This window comes from Pagrus major, chromosome 22, assembly GCF_040436345.1.
Source record: "Pagrus major chromosome 22, Pma_NU_1.0".
In the NCBI taxonomy this organism is placed as follows: Eukaryota; Metazoa; Chordata; class Actinopteri; order Spariformes; family Sparidae; genus Pagrus; species Pagrus major.
In genome coordinates, this window is record NC_133236.1 from 17,921,885 (window position 1) to 17,940,725 (window position 18,841).

Below are 18,841 nucleotides of genomic sequence, written 5' to 3' on the forward strand. Positions count from 1 at the left end.
CAAAGGATGTTCACATGCCCATCACAAAGCACTCAGTGAGCTGTTTGTGCTGTTTGAGCTACTTCTGAGGATCATCGGGGTCGTAAAGAGACGAGGGTGCTCACAGCTGTTTGCTGACCACTCCAGAGTAAAGAGCACTTCAGGTGACCATAAAGTGTGCGGCTGAAGTGGACGGGTTAAGTGTAGCATGAGTCATTAAACCTGGCCGGACAGGTAGAGAGGCTCGAGAGTGATGGCATCGAAGCAGAAGAGTGTTCAGGTCTTAATCGATTAGTTTTCAAATATTTTGATAATCAGTTAATCATTTCAGCTATTTTTTCGAGCAAAAGCTTTAAACATTTATTGGTTTAAACTTCTTAAATGTGAGGATGTGCTGCTTTTCTTTGTCATTTATGATAGTAAATGAAGGATCTTTGGGTTTTGAACTGTTGGTTGGACAAAAGAAGCAATTTGAAGATGTCACTTTGGTTTTTTTCACAATTCTTTGACATTTTATAGACTAAACAATAAAAAAGATGTATATGAATGTAGAAATTATAGAAATTCAACTCAACACTCACTCAATTTCTCTGAAAAATGTTGTTTCCTGCTGCAAGATCATCACTGTATTTTACTGTAAGGGCCCGTGTCCACATAGTGTTTTTCTTTTTGGGCATGAAAACGCTGGCAGTGCGCTCTGGAGTGCTGGATTGAAGCGCTTGTGTGGTGAGAGGAAACAACACAGAATGTTGGTTTTGAGCAGAGGTCGACTGCACAGCTCACAACAACCTTACAATGGAACACTCACAGCAACATTTAGTATAGGGCTTTTCTGTCTCTGTTATGTTTCTGTCTAATAAACTCAAGATAAACAGACACAGCCAGAACAAGTTTTTTCTCAGTTTTCTTGACGAGTCCATCCCGATCTAATATATGATTGGATATCTGCTTTTAGTCGTTTTTTTACCCATGTTTTAATAATCAAAATAAACGTGAATGTGAAGGTTTTTTAATCCAAAATACATCAGAAGAGTTGTGTTTACTTGTGACAACCACACTCTCCTAAAAAGTAAAACACCACATGTGACTCTCAGTGTTTTGTACCCTCTGTGGACTTTGTCAGTCTTCAGTCTGGTTCGCACTGTTTGCCTTCCAGGCAGCCTTGATGTTCAACATATTAAACTTGGCTGAATACTAAAGCGCCCCAGCTCTTTGTCTTTTTCAAGTTAAATGAAAGCCAGAGATTGAAGCCAGGTTGTTCAGGCTCTTACTGATTCTCTCCCTCTCTGGTCTGGCAGGAAACACAGCTATCACACACTACCCTAATCCTCACATACACACACACACACACACACACACACTGAGGAGAAACAGTCCCAACCTGCATGCTTATGACCATAATTAGAGATCATTTACAAGGATCAGGTTGAACATAATCTGGACAGGAGGTAACTAAAGCTTGGCCATCTTTGCTCTGTGTGTGTGTGTGTGTGTGTGTGTGTGTGTGTGTGTGTGTGTGTGTGTGTGTGTGTGTGTGTGTGTGTGTGTGTGTGTGTGTGTGTGCGTGTGCGTGTGCGTGTGCGTGTGCGTGTGTGTGTGTCCAAGAGCCAGTTCACCCAGGAAACGGTCGGGGTGTGCCCCAAACATGAAGCTGGAAGGTGGGAAGGAGGGGCTGGGCAAACACAAGATGGAGCAATCTCTCTCTGAGATGTTTGGGTTTCACTGCAAACGGAAACACATGGCCTCTCTGTGTTTGCTCTCCGTGTATGTTTGTGTGTGTGTGTGTAACTGTCTGTCTGTCATGTGCACAGTCATATCTAGCTGCACTAGCTGGTGTGAGGACCATTAAGTTATTAGCTCGGTTAGTGTTATCTTTGGAGCGATAAACGTAATGCATTAAGTGTGATTTACATACATAACCTGCTGTGATAAGGAAGTAAATATCATAGATTTGCCGAAGGGTCAGTTACCTATTAATGTCATGGTATGTGATATAATGCAACCCATTGTGCATTGTGTACGCTAACTTAAAAGCAGCGTGATGCTTATCGAAAAGCCAAGGCTGTTGGTTTGTGTGTGTGCGTTGTTTTCTTCCACCAGATTCCTTCTCCTGTCTGATCTGTAATTGTTAAAAAGTGGGTCAGGCTCGGGAGCGCAAACATTTGGAAGGACACACGCACGCACGATGAATCGGCTCCAAACTTGTCTGAGGAAAATCCAGTTTTCATGCCACTTCAGTTTTTGGACGCTCCAGTTCCTTCCTGCTTTTCTTGGCACGGCTGTGGAGCGAAATTAAAACTGCAGAAAGCTGCGATTCAGCGCTTCAGACTCCAGCCCTCAACACAGTTGTTTTCGAGATTTTGAAACATTTCCTTCTGAGGAACAATGTAACCAGGAACTCCTTTTATATTCCAGTGAAAAACATGATGTTTTGGAGGAGCGGGGCAGACTTGAGGGACGTGACTTTGGACTTACGTGCACTTATCGATATTTTTTATATTAAAAATGGATCAAATTACTTGTTTAGTTGATTGTTTTGGTTAGCCTGAATACTCCATCCTCATCAGCTTCAATTCAAGATACAATAGGCAGCTGTTTTTAAGCTGAATAAAGCTCTGATAAACCAACTCTATGCCACCTGCCTAGTGTCAAATGACTAGCTAGTGAAGAAAAGGGAGCATTTAGAGGCTGATGGAAACAAAACCAAAGAGTGGATATTAAACTTAAAAGAATAGAGTGATGCAGGAATGATTCCTGAACCTGGAAATAAGTTAGCATCTTCGCACATCAGCTTCCCTTGTCCTGAGGTCAATGGGTTTCAGTTTAAATGTCTGAAATACGGTCTGTGGTAATGGGTGCGATATATAAGACTTGTGGTTGAAAACTTGAAAAATTAAGTGAAATTATCAAGAGAATTTTAAGAAATAACAGACATTATGACGTCTATGTATTGTGTTGCATAGATATCTACTGAAGTTAGCATGCTAACTAGCTCGCCCCGATCTGTCTCAGTCCAAAACTCCTGTGCTAGCAGTGTGTACACCAACACTACCCCGGCGCTCTGAGCTCGGGCTGTAAGTGTTTTAAACCTCTGCCTCAAGCTGGAAAAAAAACCCAAAAATCTGAAGTTTGGTAACGCAGGTTCAGTGTCTTAACTTAGTATCAGAACAGTAGTGGTTGCCAAAATCAATCCTGTGATCTTACCATCACAGACCAGTCGAACAAGTGGTGTCACCATGGCAAAAAGACCTCCAAGGTACCTATTTGAAAGGTGAGAGAGTGGGTATGTACCGGGATTCTTTGTGCTTGTTCTCAGTTTCACCTTTCATGTTTTTGAACGTGAGTCTGTGATCTTCGATGCTTTGAAGTGAGACGGGTTTAGGCTGAACTGGTGCTGCTGGCAGCGAGGGAGCGACACCATCCTATAGTGCATTGAATCTCAGTGTTGCCACAACACCGGAGCTGCAGGGTCACCGGTGTATGGAGCTTTGATGATGGAGGCTGGTGTCAAACTCCAACTGAGCTGGTATGAGGCTCTCTCACATTGTCCTCCCCTTGCTTGTGTTTGTTTTCTCCCTGTTCTTCCCATGAAAGCTGGCCTTTCTATGAAGTGGAGACCTTGGAAAACGTTGAAGGAAACTTGGAAGGCTTCTGTTTGATACGCTGCATGTGTGGTTTCACTTCAGCTGGCCAGACTGGGAGGCCTTGAGAGAGCTGGTAATCATATCTTAACGGATCTCTCCACAGACACAAGGTTGTGAGCCAGTTTGGCACCGGCGTGACGCCAGATAGACTCCTGAAACTGCACACACACAAACACACAAACGCACAACCTTGTCTCTTAAAATAGGGCTTTCATTCAATGCCTCAGAGTGAAGTGTTCTCTGCATCACACCGTTAATCTCGTTGTTAAATTCAGTACCTTTCACAGTTTTTCCACACACAGACATTTATCTCTCGCACAAATCACGGTTCTGCTCTGTTCTGTTTCTTGTCTTTGTGTGTGTTTTCTCTCGCTGTTCAGCTCCTTGTACACGACTTGTTTCTTCGGGTAGAACTGAGGACAAACCTGGGAGGGCTAGCGGCCCTCGTTTGGCGGGTGGTCAGTCAGACTGTGGTCAGCTGGAATGTCAGGAATTGGGATGCCAAACAGATAGAGACTGTAAGGCTATATGAAAGTGGTATTGTAAGTGTTCAACGTTACATACAGTGAGTCTTTTTAGCATTTAGTGTGAGAGGGGGAAATACAGGGTCAGTGTCTGTCGAATGTTTGAATTTAATTTGAATTTTAACGGCTCTGTGTGAGACTTTCCAGCATCAGCAAATCGTCAGGACTATTTTGAGAGTCGTGTAATTACTGTAAACAAATACGGTTTTAAAGGTGCGTGAAATACTAGTACTCCACGTTGTGTCCACTCTGATTTATGGCACCTATTGCTCGTTTGTCTGTTTTTTCAATCGAAATCGTCAGTCTAAGGTCTTTAAAGGGTAACTCCACCAATTTTACACATGAAATTGTGTTTACAGGTCTTGGCGAGTACTACAGCATATGTGGAAAAGTAGTATGAAGACTTTTGTGGCTCCCCACAACCTGTAAACACACTGAAATGTGTAAAATTGGTGGAGTTACCCTTTAAGGATAAAACAATTTGAGCCCGATTTCATGCACTCGGCTTTATAGCACAAAGGAACATACAAATGGGAACGATGGTGCTGTTCTTCTGGTATCTAAGCCATAACTTTTATATTACAAGTAGCGTCATCGTTGTGTCAGACAGCAACATTGTATATGTGACATTTATTTGGAAAACACAGGACAGGAATTCCAATGTAGGCATGTATAAGAGATACCAGAGGTCTAGACTGTGGTCTTATATGTTTGCAGTAATTATACCCAGGCATCATGACTGATATATCAACAGCGTATTTAAAAATGCTATAGGCAAAGCCATTGTTTCTGAGACTTTCAGACCAACAATGTAACTACCGCACAACAACACAGCAAGGGGCTGCATCGGCGTGGATGTGTTGCTACTTAAGTATTGTACTTAAGTACAATTTTGTGCTTTACTTTAATATTTCCATTTTCTGCTACATGTAGGAGGCAAAAACTTTGCTTTTTACTTCACTCCAATTATTTCATAACTTTAGTTACTAGTTATTTTGCAGATTACATGCTGCATCAGAGCCAAAGAAGCCATTGATTCAAATTTGAGCCTGGACTGTGCAACTGTGGAAGGCTCTCTAGGCAACACGCAGTAACATCTCTCTCATCTAAATGCTTGGAAAGTAAATTAGACCAATGGTGCAAATTTCTGCAAGCCATTCCACCATTTGCACACCATTATGCACTTGACACTTGATGGTAAACTCAGTGTTTTGCTGGAGTCTGCAGTCTCAAGAGCCTGTAGTTTCACTGAAATGAACAAGGAAGTTGGTGTGTGCACATGTTTTTATGTGTGATGTTGCATGAACTAAAACTTAAAATAAAAAAGAAGAATACTAAATTGAAACTCTACTGACTGATTAAGAATCTCTTCCTTTCTCTTGTTTTCCTCTGTAGACGATTATAACTACCTGCCTGATGTGTTGCCTCCTCTTCCTGAAGTCCCGGACTCCGGCTCAGTCCTGAGCTCCGTTGACATACAGGCCCGCTGCCTCCGCAACCCGGCCTTCCGCTACACCTCCTCCCGCTACTGCTCTGCCCTCAGCATGGACTCCTCACCCGACAGCGCCGAAAGGCCAATCAGCTACAGCTCCACGTCTTCATCCGCTTCATCCCGGGACAGTCACTGCTCGCTGGGCAGCCGCTCCACCCTCGTCACTGCCCCTCACTGTAACCCGGTGACCTCAGATCGGGACTCCGGGGCGATTCGGTTGGAACTGGTCCCCGCCCGGCAGCTGGGATGCCGGGAGGAAGATGACAGAAACGATGGAGGGATGGACACAGGGAGGGGACAAGGGAGACAGGGCAGTGGGCAGAATGTGAGAGAACATTCAGAGCCTGAGCTGAGCCCAGATGGGGGAGAGCGGACGGGTCAGGTGCAGGCACCCAGGACGTATGTGGACCGGGTGGTGCAGGAGATAATAGACACAGAGAGAACCTATGTCCAGGACCTGCGTAGCATTGTAGAGGTAAGAAACACTCTTCCATAGTGTTAAGTAAAGTAAATTTACTTTCCACCAGTGACTTTAGAGGAATAATATGCAATAATTTTAGTTTAAAATGTATGTCCTTAATCATAAAACCACTTGAAGCTCCCAGTCATGCCCGCTCACTGCACGGCTAACTGAGCTAACTAGCTAACAGCAGCTACAGTTCGCTGTTACTCTGGTAATATGCTGCTCCCTATTTCTTCACAGCATGAGGTCAAGATGTGGCACATTCTAGCATATTGTACCTTTTAAACTTTGGTATCTTTGTGGCCTGAAAGCAAATTGGAGCATGTAGTTGTAAATGTTCAGAGGCCTCATCTTTCTCTGGCTAAACCCCACCCCAAAAAAACAGTCTCCCAGCTGACCCATCTGAAGTCCGAGCAGCAGTGGGCTGTCATAAATGTGTTTCAGTCCAGCGCTGGCTTGACCTTGATCTTTCCATGAGGAATACGGGCCTTTAAAACAACAGATAACACACATCCTTCACGTCTTTGTGGTTTTCCCTCACACACGTGACAGACACTGTTCGTTGCCTGCCGGGAACCTCCGCTACAATAAGGTCACCTGCGCTCGCAGGCGGGGTTTGGCCGAGTTACACGACACCGATGCCTTTGTGCTGCGGGCACAGGCACACATTCAAAACGTTTTTTTAAGCGCACACACGGATAAATACACTCTTTTTGTGAGGCTGGCTTTGAACTGCAAGGATACACATTGCCTCTAGTCAGTGCTTTATTGGCTTTGTTAAAGATTGGGTGTAGTGGTTTGTGTCAAAGGTCGCTCCTTTCTCTTCCCTTCCTCTTTGTTTCTCTGCTCAGCTCCTTTTAGTTCTTTATGAAACTTATAAAAAAATTCATACTGCTGTGCTCAAATGTGGTGCGCACATGAGACGTGTGTTTTGCATTTTCACCCTGCAGCCTAATTTGAATTGATGGTGTAAAACGATGAAATGTTTGTGTGGAAGTTGTCATATTCTGCATGTGTTGGAGCTTTTTCTCTACATTCCTCTTTTTAACAGTGCTTCCTCCCAACTCCTGTCTGTGTGCTATTTGGGGTTAAAAAGGTTCATTCCAGGGAATATTTGTTGAGCAGGAAACTCATATCCCTCAGAGACGCGGTAAGCAGGAGGAGTGAGGCTTAGGGTTTTGTGGTTTTGGCCCGTCACCCCTGATCGATGTTCCACCCTCTCCTCCTTCCTTTCCTCCCCTCTTTGGACACAGAGGTGAGGAAAAGGGGGAGAGGGGGAGGAAGCTAGGTAGAGGGGTTTAGCTCGGAGATAACAATGTCTAAAGTAGGTTAGGAAAACACAGAACAGAGCTTAGGAGCTGCACTTAATAGGCCTGTACTGGCTCTGCTCTGCAGACCACCCAGCCCTGGAAGACCACACTTACATGGCAGGACAGCCAATTCGTCACCAGTACTTTGGATAAAGACACATGCATTTAGCCTTTCTTCACCCCTTTTAATGACAGTTCCAGTGAGTGCACAGCTGATGTATTGCACTGATTATATCTGTATGAATAGAGCTTTTAGCGTGACAGTTTACCTACACAGCAGACAGCTGCTGGACTGCACAGCATCGACCCACCTATTATCAGCACGGTCCTACGTGAGCTGGTCCCGTAGTAATCCCTTTGCCCGTGCTGCTTCCTGCGAGGGAAGAGGGTGTGACAGCCTGAACACAAATATTTACCCAGACTCCCCGGGGCTCACCTGTGTTTCATCTGTCAGCGGCCCAGTTGTGGTCCACACTCACACTCCTGCTCTGGCTGCCAGTCGGTGAGCTGTATTTGTGAATTTAGAGAACAATTTGACGCCAAAATTAGCCCATGTATGCCGTTTTTTAAATGTGGGTAAACCTGCCAAAAATAAACAATTGACTTCTTTCCTATTGCCAGTAGATGAGTTTGTCTTCCTGTTTTTATTTCTGGTGTGTCACGGTTGAACGCACCCGAAAACAAGGAAAGTATGCAACATGGGAGCCAGTGACTATGTTACAGCGGTTACTTTTTAATAGTGCTGACTATAGGATGATTGAGTGCTGCTTGAACGGAAACAGACTGAAAAGTATTACGTACTTAACTTCAATGCACGCCATAGCATTGTACTGGAAAAGGGGCGAAAATTACCGTGTCCACCCTGGTGTTGTTTTCATCACTGCTGTTCGAAGCTAGCATAAAAGGGCATGCTAATCATTTAGCAACGCAGCATACCCACGCAACGGGAAGAAGCTCAGCTAAAAGCACATCATGACCATAAATACCTAAACAAAACATAATTCCAAGCAACTAAAGCAGAAGCAACAAAAATGGTGCATGACCCCAAAAGCTGGCGCTAGCGATCATAGATTTTCATGCTAACAATACAGACAGTATGCCATATTAAAGCTGACAATCTACAGATTTGAGGCCAAAAACAGCTGTATTTAGATGGAATGGATACTTTAGTGAAATGTAAGAACATTTTAATGAATTTTTACTGGCTGTAACATGAGGAATCTAAAATGGCACATTTGTAGATTCTGCCCAAAGCATCAATCCTGACAGGAGGAATGTTCAGATGTTGTGTTGTGGTTTTCCAGAGGTTATGGGCCGCAACTGCATCATTCCAAGGGGGTTTTCACTCTAAAAATACAACATTTTGTTTGGCGAAAATATTTTGTTTCTGTTGTGTTCTAACTTCATTTTACTCCGGGAGACTTACCCAGGGAGACCAATACTGATGCTCACACCTCTGCAGAAATGTAGAAGAAGTGTTACCTTTAATTTGGTGTCAGTATTTTTTATGTAGACCTTGTAATTGCTGAGATAAACTCTCTTCATTTTGAGCAAGTATTTTCCAAGAATTTAGATTTTTTTGAGTCCAGTTTTTATCAGGTTTATTGAACAGGGCTGAATGTTGATTGTACCCTTTTATCACTGAAGACAACAGCCAGATATTAGCGAGTGTTTGTGGGTTTTTCTTCTTTTACTTATTACAAGCAAGAAACATCTAGCATTCATTGTATTGTATTGTATCATTGTAAGAAAATATATCTTTGCCGTTTTGACGACACATGCACGAAAGCTTTAGGCCAAGACTTTAGTTTCGAGGATTTGAGTTACACAATTAGATTGACAGGAAGGTTGCCAGTTATGTCGGGGGTCATGTGAGGTCAAAGGGTCATGTTTGGATGTTGTTAGCTGCTGAAGGTGATGTAATGTGGCGCAAAAAACACATCTACATATAGAAAATAGAAAGCTAAATTTCAACTTTGTTGTCAAATTGGTGACAGCGTTCTTTTTTGTCTATTTGCATGTGTTTTATTAAGCTGCGGTGTTCAAGTTGAGCTCTCGGGGCCAGCGCACATTTCTGTGTGATCACCCCTCCTTGGCTCGATCAGTGTGTGTAATGAGGCCAATCCGTTTTCCACAAACAACCCCAAAGACAAAGCTCTCATCTTTCTTTCCCTCCTCCTCCTCTTCCTCCTCCTCCTCCCTTTTTCCGCTCTGAGAACTTGAACGCATCGCCAAACCATTTGAAGCTAAGATTGGAAATAAACTGGAAACATCACATCGAACTCGGCCTGCAGAAAACATTGAACACAATGAGATTTGGATGTTTGCACTCGGCATTGTCTGGAGGAATGACTTCCTACTGCGGTGCAGAGTGAAGGAAGCATTTGGTGTGGAGGAAAAGAGTGTGTACTTGAGGAGGTTAATGGTTAACACGAGAAAGTATCAAGTTTGTACATGTTATGTCTTAGCAGGGAGTGTACCTGTTTGCGTGTGTGTGTGTGTGTGGATCTGAACGCTGCCCATTGTCAAGTGTGGTGAGTGACTGGGTCAGGCCGGGTCAGATCGGTGACCCGGTGGCTAATACAGCATCACATTACACATCACCTGCGATAGCCAGCAAAATCCAAACATGACCCTTTGACCTCACGTGACCCCCTGATGTAACTACCAACCTGCCTGTTTGTCTAATTGTGTAACTCAAAGCCTCAAAACTAAACCTTTGCCTAAAGCTCTCTAAACCCTAAACACCCAAGATGGCTGTCATTTGTTTTAGCTGGGATTATTCAGTCTCTTTTTTTTTTTACATCCCTCCCTTCGCCTATCCAAACACAGTTTAATGGACTGCTCAGACTCAGCTATTATAATAATAATTATGATAATAATGGCTAAATACATTAAACACTACCAGAAACAGAAACCGCTGCAGCAGACTGGAAATTATGCAAACAGACTCTATGTCTCTCTTCTCTCTCTTTGAAAACACACAAGCGTTGTGTGCAGAAATGATCAGTGGGTGTGTGTTTGTGCATGTTCAGGGCAGCCTGGTACTTTTCTCAGTGTTGTAATGTCTGTCCTGCCCAGTTGCAGGTTGTGGTCTGGTTTGAAAACTGCCACCAGGATGCTTCTGCCTCCTGAACCCGTATCCAGACTGCTCCTGGTTTGAATACAGCTGCTGCATGGGTGATTGAGTTCATGTTTGTGTGTATGTGTGTGCAGGTGTTTTGGGTTGGCAACTCCCAGAGCTTAAAGGATAAGTTCAGGCCAAAACTGAAAATTCAGTCATGATCTACTCACCCTCATGTTGATAGAAAGTCATGTGAAGTTTTGTAGTCACGGCGAAACAGCACTTCAGTTGTTTTGGAGAATGCTGCAATGCTGTTTCACTGTGAAGCTCCAGAAATGTTTTGTGACATATGAAATTTATAAACAAATTTTTATTTTGGGTCTTTTAAGATGCTTTGTAGGAAAGAGCATGTGACATTTATTGTTAAATTACCAGCGGCTGGCAGCAGTAGATGTAAAAGTGGCAGAAGAAGCTTTTAACAGAAAAGCATTAAAATGATCCGTCTTCGTCTCTGTACCTTTCACTTTCCTCCTGCAGGGCAGTCTGACACCTGAGGCCGCTGTTGTATCTGCGACTCCTCACTAACGACAGTGATGGACGCAGTGATAAGAACCAAGAGAATAGACTTATGGTTGTTTCTCAACATGGCCAACCTTTGTTTCCCAGCATTCACTCTCAACTTGATGACCTGTGCTATTTCCTTATCAAGCCGTTTACACAAAACAACGCTGTCGTTATCTGGATTAAAACAGGTTTTAAAACAGGTCACAACGAATTCTAGTGTGGACTAAATCTAATCAAATCTTTGTTTTAGTTTCCGTTTTTGTACGAGGGAACCTTTTATTACCAGTGTTTCCCACACATATATTTTACATGCTCATTCTCTACCATCGTCAAAGCTGACACAGCTTGATTGTTTTTTGTAAACACAGACTTATTGTAAATTTGATGCCTGCAAGATGCAAAGTGAGACGAACCACAGCGTCAAATCAGCAGAAATCTTTAAAAAAAAAACACATCTCTGAAAGCCCTGAATCATACTGCTAATGTGTTATTAATATGACTCTTAAACTAAAGAAATGTTACTTAAGCAGCTCTAAAAATGTGACTATTCACATATTAACACACAGGTTGTCAATGTGTCAAGAGAGCAGTGGGCTTTGAAAGCTACTGAGGGCCGTAGGAGTGCGAGTGGTCCGTCAAAATCAAGCGCGTGTGCCAAAATGGCAGCCATGTACAGTACAGCTCCATCATGACTGCTTTCTCTCCGTCTCTCTGCAGGACTACTTGGAGTGTATCAGTAACCAGTCTCGGCTGGCTTTGAGCTCCGAGGATAAAGGCTCTCTGTTCGGCAACATCCAGGACATCTACCACTTTAACAGGTACAACGCACATACAAACACACACACGCGCTCTTTACGTACTTGTGTGAGACTTCCTCATCTTCATCATCTCGACAATAAACTTTGACTGATGTGATGCGTCCCTATTTCCTTGATGTTCAGGCAGTTCCACATTATGAAGCGCATCGTCAGAAATATCCCACGGTCCCCATATATATCCCAGTCGTAGCTACTTGGACAAATGAATTGTCTTAATGTTATTAATCAACTGGGAAGGTTTTGAGATAATATCTATTGGTTTAAAGTTTAACTCTGTCTGTAACGGGTCTAAACTCAGACATGTTTAGTGAAAAACAGGGATCTTGACTGTCAGTTTGTTAATCAAGACTGGAACTTGACTTTGACTCGCCTCAAAAGGTCCTAAAACAGTTACACATCAAAACATTGACTCTCTCAGGTTCAACAAACAATGTCCTGCAAATAGTAAAACTGGGCTGAGCCACCTGTTGATTTCTGGGAAGGGCGTTGTCGCAGCAGTCAGGTGTGTGTGTGTGTGTGTGTGTGTGTAATAGGTCCCCGTCTGCATATTTGTGTCCTCCGGCACCATTCTTAACTGTGTGTTTGTGTGTGTGTGTGTGTGTGGCTAGCTGAGCATCAGCCATGGTGGTCTGGAGACACAAACACACACACACACACACACACACACATACTCATTTCTCCCACCTATTCATTTCTCAGCTGTCCCACAGACAAACTGGCCTGTAAAAGGAAGCATAAAAGCGGTTTAAAGCGATCACAGTGACCTCATGCTTCAACCATGAAACAATAACTCCCAACAGAGGCCTTTTTTTCCACACACACACACCCACACACACACCCACCCACACACACACACATACATGGCCACACATGGGAGATGCCTGTTTCAATACATGGAAGTTTCTCATTTGTTCAGAGCCGACTGCCCTAAGACCTAATTTCTGTAGTCAGAGTGACTCTTGCTCCTGAAAGTCGCAGTTTGGAACAATGAGTCGTGGGAGAGTCGTTTGTATTCACATTTTCACATGTGTGTGTGTTTCAGAGACCTTCTTCACGATCTTGAGAAGTGCAACGCCGACCCCGTGGCCATCGCAGAGTGCTTCGTATCCAAGGTAACAATGGTTGCCTACCTGCACCCCTTTTTTCTCCACCCCTCCATCTCTCTGTCTCCCGTGGTGAAATGTACATTTACTCAAGCACTCTACTTAAAGGAAAATTTCACCCAAAAATAAAAATTCAGTCATGCCGCAAAAGTCGAGTTAAGTTTCGTAGTCCACAAACATTTCTTGGGCTTCTCAGCAAAACTGTGTGTTTCATGTTGTTTTATACTTCTACGTTCACACTGCAAGTTCACTTTTCTTTTCTTTTTTTATGTGGCCAATATCTAGTCGAGTCCAGTGTGAACTGGTCATGGTCCTAAACTGATCTGGACGCACATAACAACATTAACACGTCATAAAACTTCACATGCAGGAATTGAAAAGATCAGATTTGATGTGATTTGTGCAGTTCACACTGATACAGATCTAACAGATCCTGCAGTCTGAATGTAGCCAGTTAGAGTTACTTGTTTTGAGTAATTTTAAATAAAATAAAAAAGTGGCGTTATCCTTTTTAAACATGACACTGTCCACTTGAGCCCCTTGTACTTTACATTTTTTAAGCTTGTGAGTACTTCTACCTCCGCTGTCTGTCTCTCTGCCCACATGCACTCTCCTCCTCTTCTTGTTGAAACTCGTCCAAACAGCTGGTTCCAACACACACACACACACACACACACACACACACACACACACACACACACACACACACACACACACACACACACACACACACACACACACAAATTAGAAACCGACAATGTGCTATTTCAGGAGATTCATTTACAAAAATCAGGTACAGCTGCTGCACGAAGTCAGTAAACTTTATTGAGGCTCGTGTTATTTTTTGGTGGTTTAAATGTGTGTTTTAAGTGCAACAGGAGGGAGGGAATTTTAAGGACCGTCCAAATGTATAATCACCTTTTTACAGGAGGGGGATAATAGCAGGGCTTCATTGAGACAAACTGGACTCAGCAGCTCTGCTATCTCTGCTCCTTCTGCCTGTGTGTTTCAGCCTTTATTCCTCCTGTGCTCCTCGCCCATCTGTGCCCTCAAAAAAATTGCATGATTATGTCCCATGATGACTTGCTGCATTCCAGCACTTCCTTTAAAACACTTTACATTCCCTCCCTGCCCGACTGCAATTACACCCAACACCACAGAGCAACTGTCTGACCATGAAGTCACATACTCCCTAAATACGGCAGCTGTTGTTGAGACAAACCCGTTTTATAGCAGCCCACAGCAGCACTCTGCATAATTAACTGGGATCCATAAACAAACCAGCGTGATGACATCTTGTAACCCACTGATTCATGTTACAGTCGCAAAAAAGTCTTTACGAGAAAATAAGCCGATCTCAGAAGAGCCCCTAACCTGAAATACACACATCCTATTGTTGACTTTTATTCTGTAGCCAGCACAGCATTCATTATAAAACCAGTATAACATCCTTATGGTGTTTACTGTGTGGTTTATCCAGGGGTTAAATTGGGTGAAAGCCAACTGAAAGCAAGGCTCCACCTCTGAAAGTCAAAAAAACACCCTGCCTCTCATAACTACTCTCTCATGCAACTCTTTCTTGATTAAACCAACCAAAAACAGTGAAGTCCCTTAAAAAAACACTCAATTTTGAGACTTGTTACGTTACAAGAAACTTAGTAGCTGAGATGAACACACAGTATCTTTAACTGTGCATTCAAAGAGTTGGCGTCTTTTGGCTTCTATAGATTTTACAGTGAGTACGAGCGCTAAATCTGTAGCCAGTCCACCGCCTGGAAACATTTAGTCACCGCTGACCATCACACTCCCTTTACATTGAGACATCCAAGGACTCACATCCATGTGTGTGTCTTCATCATTTCACACACGGACTTCTGGTAAAAGGGTTGTAACCAGAACAGTAACCAGGGTTCTTTTGTATTGCTGAAAAGTTAGTCACAGTTGCTAGGACCCAGAAAAACCACAAAACCTTTCTTTCACTATCTGCAGCGAAATGCACGCGCACACACAAACACACACACACACACACACACACACACACACACACACACACACACACACTAATGCATTTCTAGTCTGAGCACAGTGTTTGAAGAAGAGACAAATCTCGCTGTAAATCTCTCCCTCTCTCTCAGATAATTGGCTATCTATCCTCATGTTCTCTGACTGTGCTATGTGTTGACTAAGCCTCCAAAGCGTTTTATGGGTTGCTACATGCTGACTGAAGCACAGAGGGCACAATTACAACAAGGTCTTAAGCTTTTCTTTTTTTCACCCCTACTGATCTGTCATGCACCTGATGACTCACTGTGACCTGACCAGTCTCGACAAATCGCAACAAAAACAGCTGGTTAATTACTTTAACCTCCTCTTTTTGTTTCAGTTTGTCGTCATTAGCAGCCAGCGCTCAAAAAAGTACAAATCTTCTAGTATAATTTGCATCTTGATTCTGGAAAAAGATATGTTTTGATTTTCAGAGTTCAAAACGCTCACATGCAGCATTTGGACATGCTGATTATATGATTTAGCTATAGCTTGTATATATTTCTTAAAGGGGAAGTTTATTACAGATCTGAGCTATTTCAGGGTCTGCTGGTTTCATGGTCGGCTTCAAAGAGTTTGTGCAGACATGCGTGCTCGGCACAAATTTGTAGCCCATGGAGGCATTTGTGTGTCTTGCGGTCTAGTGTTCATGGTCCAGACGGATATTAAGAGTGTGTATTAGGAGTGTGTGCTGGTGTGTGTCATCAGAAATCGATGGTGGCACATCTGGTTGTGTTTAGGCCTGGTCTGTGGCGGCAGACTGCTGGAGACGAGGAGGAGAGCTCTGCTCTTCAATTTAGGACGGTTCCCACGGAGCACCTCAGGCTAACACATCATGAGAGTCTGTGTCTGTCCACTTCTGTGTGTGTGTGTGTGTGTGTGTGTGTGTGTGTGTGTGTGTGTGTGTGTGTGTGTGTGTGTGTGTGTGTGTGTGTCCAGTTTGTGTTCAAGTAGGTTGAAATGTTTGCTGTAGCTTGAATAGGAATGTATATTTACATAAAGCAAAAAACAAAACATTTACATGCATTCAGTCTATGTATAGTGTAAGTTTACTATGAATTACATGTTGGAAAGTGTGTGTGTCTGTGTGTGTGTGTGTGTGTGTGTGTGTGTGTGCGCGTGCGTGTGCGTGTGTGTACATTATGAACCAGGACAGACTTCTGTCATGTGCCCTGTGTGTTTATGATGTCGCTTCCTGGTAGCTGTCCACATCCTGCGACCCCCGAGTGTTTATGGACACAAATAGAGTATAATTGGACACAGTTATGCAACAGTATGGGGCTCATCTCCCGGCCTCCAAGAGAGCACGAAGACGAGGAGCTCAAAGTTATTAAAAAGCAAAGGAAATTAGGGGAATATCCATAAAAGATAGATGAAGAGATGAGATAGAAATCAGGACGATCTGGAGGTTGAGAGCAAAGGAAGCCCCTCTCGTTCTAGCTTTGACAAGTCACTCCGTCTCTGATGTCTTTGATGTTCAGAGAGGCATGCAAGGTGGGAAAAGTCTCAATTAAAGGGGCGGTGATGAAGTATGAGGGGATATTTAATCCGAGCGCTCAGGGCTGTTGGGATCAACAGAGACTTAAAGGCCAGGACGAAAGGCTAATCATAAGCTACGGGGTTGACTTTCAATTAGTAGTGGTGAGCGGAGGAGAGAGGATGCCTTGTCTGTGGGCTCAGAGTGTGCAGAGTCGTAAACATGAAATAACCGGCGAGTCATCAGAACTCCGCCGATACAGTGATGAAGAGGCAGATACATCTTGACCTTTAAAAGGATAACACAGGAACATTGGTTTTGTGTTTCAGTCCATTTATTAAAAGGCATATTAACTTTGTATTAAAACCAATAATGTTGAAATATGTGCTGCTGTGTTGTAAGAAACTTAGCCTTTGTTTTCTGTTCCAGGCATCCATTGTGTTCAAATCATTTTCGTATGATATGAGAATTTATTAGCAGCCTCTTGAAACTTGCTTTGGTTGTGTAATCCAAGTCTGCATGAAGTTTTGTCAGAGGATAACATGTTGTTGTGAGAAAATGGAGTAGACTTTTCAAATTAAACTGCAGAACAAGGAAACAAAAGCTTTCTTCATATAGCACAAGAGAAGAAATGAGTTTACAAAGAAAAATGTAATTATAATCATGGTCAATATATATTATACAAACAAACATGTTACATATGTCGACATTTAGACATTTTACAACCTGCTTCCACACATAAAAACACATGGTAACAAACTACATTGATAAAAGTGAGAAAAAGTCAAGTGCATGATTTATTGTTAAAGAGCGAAAACTTGCAAAAACACTTCATGGGCCTTTAATTAGTGTACGTGTAATTATATTGCGGAGCCAAAAACCACCAAAAGTCACAAACAAAATTCAGTCAGAGATTCATCCTCATGGTTGTGAACATGATGAGCATTATACATGATAAACATCTGCATATTCATCCCTCAGTACACACACCTACATCTCTACATCTCACACCTTTTCTTCTCCTGACTCTTCAGTTCGTCCTGTTTCCTGTCAGCAAAACACATAAACTAATTTGTCCTTGTTGTGTTTCACAGAGTGAAGAATTTCACATCTACACTCAGTACTGCACCAACTACCCACGGTAAGACCAAGACCAGAATGTGTTGTTGAGTGTGTGTGTGTGTGTGTGTGTTACAGTACAGTGTCTACTCTCCAGAACCCATCTTGTTGTTGTCGTTGTCATCCTATCTTGATCTCACCTCCACATACAGTCTTCCCAGCGTCTCACATGGCTCCATTGTGCACATCGATCAATGCGTTACCCTTTTTTCTCCCTCCCTGACAAACTGACACTGCTCCATAGAAGCCACCTCAGCAGGAGTCGAAGTGTCTACCTACAGTTGTGCCTCAGGGTCTCCCTCCCTCCCTCCGTGCTCTGTTTCTTTCCTCTCATTCTTTTATTCGCTGCCTATTGACAGAGTTACAGCTCGCACACTGACAGACGGGGTATTATAGTTGTCACCTTATCATACCGTACACCGTTAATGTTTTATTAAGCTTTGTGTGAGTGTGGTCCTGTGGGGATCGCTCGGGAGGAGTAATGTGGAGGTTTTTTGTGTGTCGGTGTGCATATTGTGTGTGACTTAAATGGGCTGAAACGTGAGGCTGTTCTTCATGCCAAGACAAACTGCACCGAGCAAACACACCGTCTCCTGCGGCTACCATATTGATGATAAGAAAGGCACGTGGGGTAGAAACTGTTTACAAGCTAATGACGACTAATTGAATGCTGATTTGGTGTGTGTGTGTGTGTGTCACTGTGTGTGTGAAGGGGCTATTGTCAGCTGTTTGAGATAGACCTTCTCCCACATCCACACCACAGCTGGTGACCCCGACCAAGGTCACACACGACAGACACACACACACACACACACACACACACACACACACACACACGCATACATGGGAGACACTCGCAATCACAAATGCACACGCACACACACAGAGGCTGCAGATGTATCGCGGTCATGCTGAGCTCTGAGGTCGGGTTTCCTCCAGAACAATGTGAAGCCTGTGTAGAGCTTCACTGGAATTTAGGCATGCAGACATGCACATGCATGCGCATACACACACACACACACACACACGCACACAAAGACACAGAAGAAAGCCGAGTTTTAGAGCAATTCACAACCGTCTTTTCCACTGTGCATGTGTGCGCACACAGACACACAAACAGCCTACTTTTTTTCTTCCCCTCAGTAGGTCACACAGCACTGACAAGTAAATTCAGGTCTTACTGCTGTTTTAATAGAATATGTACCAAACACATATTCATAATAACCCAATAGTTTAAAATC

General features: G+C 43.3%; 1 protein-coding gene across 1 annotated transcript in view; it reads left to right on the forward strand.

Annotated features, from left to right (window-relative positions):
• LOC141018100 (pleckstrin homology domain-containing family G member 1) overlaps positions 1–18,841 on the forward strand; it is a 34,934-nt gene that overhangs the window by 5,445 nt on the left and 10,648 nt on the right. Inside the window, exons 2-5 of the mRNA XM_073492985.1 lie at positions 5,543–6,114; positions 11,758–11,858; positions 12,901–12,970; positions 17,576–17,622. Coding sequence (XP_073349086.1) covers positions 5,543–6,114; positions 11,758–11,858; positions 12,901–12,970; positions 17,576–17,622 — 790 coding nt within the window. The remainder of the gene's footprint in view (positions 1–5,542; positions 6,115–11,757; positions 11,859–12,900; positions 12,971–17,575; positions 17,623–18,841) is intronic.